The sequence below is a fragment of the Pygoscelis adeliae genome, unplaced genomic scaffold (genome assembly GCF_000699105.1).
Source record: "Pygoscelis adeliae isolate BGI_AS28 unplaced genomic scaffold, ASM69910v1 Scaffold304, whole genome shotgun sequence".
NCBI lineage: Eukaryota > Metazoa > Chordata > Aves > Sphenisciformes > Spheniscidae > Pygoscelis > Pygoscelis adeliae.
In genome coordinates, this window is record NW_008824558.1 from 1,033,478 (window position 1) to 1,041,090 (window position 7,613).

The window sequence follows — 7,613 nt, forward strand, 5'->3', positions numbered from 1 at the left end:
GCTCTCATAGGAAGTTACACTAATCTGTGATTCAATTTTATTGTTATTTTGCTGCTGCCTTGGGAGCACAAAATCAAACATAATACTTAAAATGTTTCCCTAGAAATGTTTAAGGAGAAAGATTTTTAAGTTGAAAATTTAACTGCATGTTCAACCAACTTCAGTGAAGCATCAATCATACTGCACAAGCAATTTTAAGAAATAAGATAGTTTAAAAAATTAATTCTGAAAATACTGCCAACAATTTAATGATATAGATATTTTTAATATTAAAAGTAAATTGTAAATGTGTCTTTATAAACAATATGCATAAAATAGATCTACTATACTAAGCTCTCTCTTTTTAAATGCTGTTTCACAGTAATTTCTTAGGTATGCAAAGTCTTCCCTCAAAGAAATAGTGCAATCTGAAGAACATACATTATGTCAGCGGATTAGAACTACTATGGTCATTAATATAAGTCTTTATAGATTTCTTGTAGGAGTGGATGAAGACTCATATCTGTCTCCGTTTTCTTTATTACTTGCAACAGCTGCACATGTTCTGTTACAATCTGTCTGAGGTCCGTCATTTTCTGAAGCAACTTTGCAAACAGCTGTGATGATTCTGGATGATTCAGCTTTAGCTGGAGCTCCAAAGCTTGCAACAGATTGTCTTGTATATCTTCAATGGGCTTCACATTTAACAAACCTGGGCGATCTAGGAAAAAAAATTGGGAGTTGTAAGTTTATGAAGAATATGGAAACATTGATCTCATGTATTAACTTCTTAAAGATTTCTTAGTATATTAAGCATTTACATACGGCACTTCCTGAGAACTGTTGGACAATTTCTTAATGTATTTATTTGTAAGATTTTACTAGAATTTGCTCAAGAAGTTTTGGAACCAGTATTAGAAACATTTCAAGCATTTGTGTGGTGCAGATACAGAGACAGGTTTATACAATATGACAATGCACTTTCCACAGTAAACTGGGAGTGTTTATGGAAAGGAAGAGTGAGATATAGTTGGGCGATAAACAGTCTGGATCAGGTAATTCACTTTTGGAAAATCAACATATACTCAGGTGGATTTGCATGTAGTTGCTACCATTAAAAATGTTTCCTGCTAAGGTGGATGCTAACCTATCAAAATAAAAAAAAAAAAAAGGCATAAATTCAACTTCTGCAGTCATACTAACCTGGGAGATTTAAAAATCACAGGTTCAGTTCTTCTCCACACCCAAGTTCCAGTTGCTATTAAGAAGTCTCATGATAGCTTTTAGCATCAGCTCATCAGCTTAGCCACAGATGCTTATGGCAGTGGAGGACTGATAGATGTGGCTTGTACAGAAAATGCCTTTTCTGGGCTTATGTCAACAGAGAGTTCTCCTCCATATGGAGGAATCTGGGATGGATGTTTACAACCAAAGTCAGCTACTTGCACTGCCACAGCTGCGGGAGTCCAGGATTATCTTTGGCATATCTTATTCTTCAGCAAGAAGCAAAATCTTTCTTTTTTAACTATTATTATCTTTCATGATAAATGCTGTTCTGTTATTTCTGTCTGTCCCCAAGTACCTTCTTAAGTGGTTGCAATTATTATTTAACATAATTTGTAACATTTGTTTTCTAACTTGAGGTAATAGATTATTTGATTCTACAGCCATGAAAGTTAATAAAGTTGCTTAAAATTATTAAATCCTCACATATGACAATGACCACCAGTAATTTGTTACTGCTAAGCTACTTTATACTGGGTAACGCATCCTGATTATCGGCATACTCCATGAATAAACAGTCAATAGTTTAAATAACATTTGCTGTGTAGCTATGAAATTAATTTCATAGGTTGATCAATAAAGAGCAGTGTCTATAGCTAGCATTGAATTACTTCCCTAAGGCACTATTTCCATTTCAGAAAGGACAAGAGGTTGATCTATATTAAAAATTTAAAAAATAGGCTGTTATTTCCTATGATCTTAGTAACCTTTCTGTGCATCCAGTTCTACTAACTCAGCTTGGCTTTGTTGTATACTAGGAAAAGAGGCTGAGAGAAAACAAAGCTCTTTATAAATACATTGGGGTTTTACTTCACGAAGAAAAAATTGCAGTGTAAACTAAAAGGCAAAGTTGGCATGAAAACAAATGAGTATACACAAGCCATGAATACATGTAGGTCACTGATTAGGAAAGGACAGTTAACTCTCAAAGAGGTGAGGTTTGGGGATAGTTTTTCAGAAATAGGAATAACGGCAAGTTTGAATATGGAGCTTGATATTTGTTTGACGGTGATTTTATGAAGTGACTGCTTTCAGTTGTAGGTGACTGGACTGAGTGACCCATTTGGCCACTCCTTCCATTTGGTATTTCATGCTAATAAGCTGTGCTTGTCTTGCAGACATCACTGATTTATACCATTCAACTGATAATACCATAAAATATAGTTCAGAAAGTCTGTAAGTAAATATCCACAAGCAGAAAATTGTCTCCAAACAAACAGCTCCTTTTTATCAATTTCCTTTGGCAATATTATCAAGTCATTTTTTAAAGATACTTAGAGAATTTTTGATAAATTTTAGATATTTATTTTTAGATTACCTAAATGCATTGCATGTGCTGCGAAATCTAGTCGCCTTCTTTATATCTTTCAGGAACTTCCCACCTTTCAGTACTTCAAAGCTGTTAATAATTTTGGCTTTGGGTTGCGATAGCTTTAAATTTTACTTCTGTGTTGCAGATGAACTCTGAACTAGCTGGGTATGACTCAGTGTACAGTGATACAAAAAATCAAAAAGCACAAAGCCTGTGGCCTTGATTTCCTCTGAGATTAATCTCCATTTGCCCCCTGCTTCTTTTATGGTGGGAATTTTTAGGGTGTGAGTTTTTCAGAAGTGCAACCCAATTCAAACATTGTGCTCCCCAGCGCAACTTTAGAGCCCAGAAGGCAAACCCAGGAGATCAGGACTGAGACTGGAACTTACCAAGGAGCCCCCCAAATTCGGGTGCCCGAGGTCAGTTGAAGTTCAGTGAGACTTAAGCGCCTAAAATCCTTCAGCTCCTTTGAAAAACCCAGCCTAATGGTTTTATAATGACCCAGTGGAACTAGAGTCAGAAAAGATGACTGTGACAAACGCCTAGGAGATCATCAGATGTTATTTTTAAATAAGCCAATTCAAGAGGAAGGAAAATTCCCATTGAAGGCAAAAGAGATTTTTCATGAATGAGAACTTCAGGATATGGACATTATTTTTTGGGTGTTGACAGTTTGCTATGCTTTCTCAGTAAAAATTTCTTACAGAGGAAAATGCTGTTTCTGTTCCAAGATACATATCTAAATCAGAAAAAAAGGAAATAGGACGCAAAAGCTTTAACATACAGGTATTATGGGATATTTCAAGTTGTTAAGATGCTCTTAAATAAATATGCTCCAGACTCATTGGGTTACTGTAGCAAAAGGTGTATTTTGCGCAGTAAGGAGCTCCAGATGGATGTGGCTTGTAGAAAAAAATACAAAGGAAATGATTAACAGTTAGCCTTGAGAAAAATTTAGATAGAGAATAGGAAGAAACAGAAATGGGAGTAAACTAGATGTAATACCGTGGTGGAGGGCTTTGAAGAGGCTAAGACAGAATGCTGTTTGAAAGCTCACAGAGAAAACTGCAAAGGGAACTGATGAGGGAAGTGAAAGACAAAAACAAATGAGTTCTAGCAGGACATTCTTATGATACAATGAAATTAGGTTACAGAAGGCCGAAGGAAAGAGAGCTGAAATGATTAAGGTGAGAGATAACTAAAAGTGAATTGGCCACCACTTTTAAACCTCTCTGATACAGAAGACTGTTTCCTGAAGTTTAGATTTTTTTGTTACGTGCTAGTTGTGACCTGCCTTTTATCCATGCAGACCCTGCCAAGAGAGTACCACATTTCTCTTTTTATGATTACTTTTCTTTATTCAGTTTTTGTTTAGGTTTTCATTCATTGTCATACGGCTGTTTCATTTGGTTTGAAAATTCTGCAGAAAGCTGTTCTAAGCAAGAAAATGTTCACAGTGACTGGGAAAAGCAAATAGCTCCTTAGTTTTGAGTGTCAACAGTATGACTTTGTGTAACTTGATGTTCTATACTATCTCAGGGAGAAATATTTTGCTTGTTTATTTACTTACAGTTTTGGATGCTTCTTTCAAGTTCCTAACAATAATTACAATTTTTTTGTGTTCCTCACATACGAAATTACCATCTGCATGCCTTCACTCATACCTTTATATTTTAATATCTTTCATTAAGTGCATTTTGCTTTTAAATACACATCCTAAAATCTTCATGTGATAAAACAGGCGAAGATATGGCTGATTGAACAACTGTGCTATTTCTTTTGCTGAGGCAGATATGACTCAGCAGTTTGAGGTTTTTCTTCTGAGACTGTCACATGTGTTGCAGTCACCAGGATTTTGGTTCAAAGCCCACAGTGATTATCCACAGTTCTTGGTCTGGTTAGGAAGCATTTCTTTGTTCTAACAGGTTTGCTAGAGCAGGATTTCTGTAGCAGTCAAATATGAACTATTTCTTAGTACTATTCAGTGATAAAACTTCAAATTTTGCTGATGTCAGAGTGTAGCAAAATTACTGAATATAGTGTTTAAACAAGCAGCAGTGATTCACAGCTCAAAATTTACTATAAAGAACACACTCAGAAAACAGAAAAAGTGAATGTAGCAACATTTCTGAATTCAAATACTAGTTTGGCTGCATGTTGACTAATAGAGCCTGGATCTTTACAGGTATACCCTACTACAATTCCCAAACACCACTATATCCTAAACACTGCAGAAGATAATAGACAAAAGTTCAAGTCCATCCATGATATGTAAACATGCTACAAAATTACCTTTTGAGCTTTTTCTTTATTTGACAACAACCTGCTTGAGTGAGTTTGCTCTGTTTACAAATGTGGATTATCCCAATAAAGCTTGGACTGTTATCTTTCTTGCCCAAACAGACATCCAACTTGTTATCCTTAAACCTTCTTCTTATGATAGACTTCATTTTCAGCTCAGGTATATATAATATTTTTAAAGATGTTTCAAGTTCTTTAACATGTATACCATGGCACTCGCTACTGGCTGAGCATATGCCTCAGTGGCACAGAGGAATACAACAGGGAGGAAGAATATCTCCTTGAAAAAAGTTTTCCAAATCTCATTGTACCGAAGCATATTTTTCAAAGTTACCATAAGTAAAAGAATGTTGTAATGAGAGTTTGGCACTGCTGTTAATGGCATAAAGCGTTTCTTCTGTAAAAACAAGGTACTATCCTACTGCTCACACACACAGTCTCTCTGTCTCATCAGCATTAAATTCAGAACACTAGAATTTGTTTGCCATTTACAGTATTATTTTAAAGTGCAATATAGCAACATTAAGAACAACTCTTCAGTTCAGAGTAACATTTGGAATCATTGAGACAGAGCGAGGCTGCACTGAGCAGCTCAGAAACAATAAAATGATTGACTGTGGAAGTGGGAGTACTTTCCTTTTGTTGCTATTATAGTTAATCTGTCAGCTTCTTATTACTGCTGTATAGGCATTTTGCCTTTTTGCATATAACGCAAAAGCAACTGTTTTGATATCAAAAGGCTGAACTGTTTTATAGGATTTGTGGCAAATTCCAAACACTCACTTCACAATGAAAAGCTTTCTACGTGTAATGTTCCAGCTGGAATTATCTTTCTCTTTCCACTTCTTTCTTCTTCTTTTTAGAGCTGCATAAGAGAGAGCACCCGTGGAGCCAGTGGAACTAACATAATTTTGCTAGGCAATGACAGATTCGCTTAGAATTAGAGCGTTTGGCTGGGATCTTTTTTTGTTTCACAAACTGGTTTTCTTTTAAGATATCTGTACGCAGGATTTCTTGAAGTGACTTAAACGTTACAGTATTCCTGCAGCTAGTAAAGTCCTTGAGGTAATATGAGCTGGTTTTGAAATCCTATTTTCAATGAAATCATCCTGGTTCGATATTCATACAGTTCTTACAGAAATTAAATTCTGTAAGAACAGTGCTTTTACAGAAACAAGAGCATCTGAGACATCTGAGAAATAGGATTTCAGTTCCATACCATGTAAGATATTACAGTCCCACAGAATGCATACAGTTCAATATATATAATATTTGGCTGTAAATTCCATGATAAAAGCCACTCTCCAGTTGGCAGCAAAGCTTAATTGTTTTCAAAATATAAACTCAGTTTTTACAAATAACTATCATGCTTTTTGGGAAAAAAAAAGTTCTGAATAAAGATAGTGAGAGATCTTTGCTATAAAGAAATTAAAGGATTTTTCTAGAAAGGACTGATTTATATTTATATGGATTTATATATTGATATGGATTTGCTTCAGAGTTATTTAAGAACTAACTATTAAAATTCAAGTAGTTCTTTATGGATCTCTGTTTACAAGTTATTCTTAAAAAAGAAGACTTGTTGATAAATCTGGTTCAGCGTAGTCAATTTTTTTGCTGTGGATCATTGTCCTCCTGAGATCTAAAATGTAAGATTAGTTACATCATACCTATTTCGTCTAATGTAAACCAAACATCACTGAAACATAGCAGACCTAGCTTTGCAGATTGCAAGTTCCCTTTTTTCAATTAGGAGTGGATTTTGAGAGGCCTGTTTCTCATCTGTCAAATTTCATTATATTAAAAAATGCAAAATATTGGCATGTTTTGTGTAGTGCCCTAATAGGCTTGTATAATTTCTCCTCCCCCATCAAAGCCAACCAAAACTATACCAGTAACATATTTTCCTTTCCTGAATTAATTCAGAGTCCTCAGGGATCATTGTGTTCAAAGGTTTGCACAAGAAAATGTCTTCTGGGAACTGTACTTGTTTGAAGTGGATTTAGTTAGTCTAATAAACCATATTGTGATACCACATTTTTACTGAATGAAACACAATGCCAGAAGTAATTGTACGTGATTTTAAATGAAGCTATACATAACAATGCACTCTCAACAGAATGTTTGTTTTCAGAACAATAGCATGTGGTTGTTGTGTTTAATTGCTTAAACATACTTCAATAACAAAATACTCTGCATCGCTCTGTGGAGGATCTGAATTCAGAACATTCAGCACATTCCTCCCATTGATATCTGCAGTACCATTCTAAGCCAAAATACACACCAATCAGTTGGGTAAGATTTTCTTTGTGAGACATCACTAACTTGATAGTATTGGCCAAAGTAAAAGACCTTCAATCTGACCTGAAATGTATATCTGATATCTCAGATTCTTGGTGGAAAGGTTTCTAAGGGAACTAAATCTGGGTAGCAGTCGCTAATTCACAAAATATAATAGCTACATCACTTCAGAATCAGATAGAACATACTGACTGTCTTCAAAAAAAGCTGAAAATTCAGTCTCTTTTTAAATGAAGTGTTAGAATGCATGTAGTCCGATACCTGAGCTTTCAGATTCATGCTTTGCTCAAAGCATAATGCATGAACATTAATACAAACAGAGCAGCTTAGGAAATCTGAACAGAGCAGACACACAATGCTTGTTTTTCTCAGACATTAGGAGACCATCATTTTCCTGAAAAATGCATTCTCCCCCCCCCCCCCCTTTTAATGTCAC

General features: G+C 35.3%; 1 protein-coding gene across 1 annotated transcript in view; it reads right to left on the reverse strand.

The window, feature by feature from the left end:
* Nucleotides 1-248: 248 nt before the first annotated feature.
* Nucleotides 249-7,613, reverse strand: part of PPARG (peroxisome proliferator-activated receptor gamma) — a 27,030-nt gene continuing 19,665 nt past the window's right edge. The window contains exon 6 of the mRNA XM_009321994.1: nucleotides 249-700. Within this exon, the coding sequence (XP_009320269.1) occupies nucleotides 453-700 (248 nt within the window). The 3' untranslated portion in view covers nucleotides 249-452. The remainder of the gene's footprint in view (nucleotides 701-7,613) is intronic.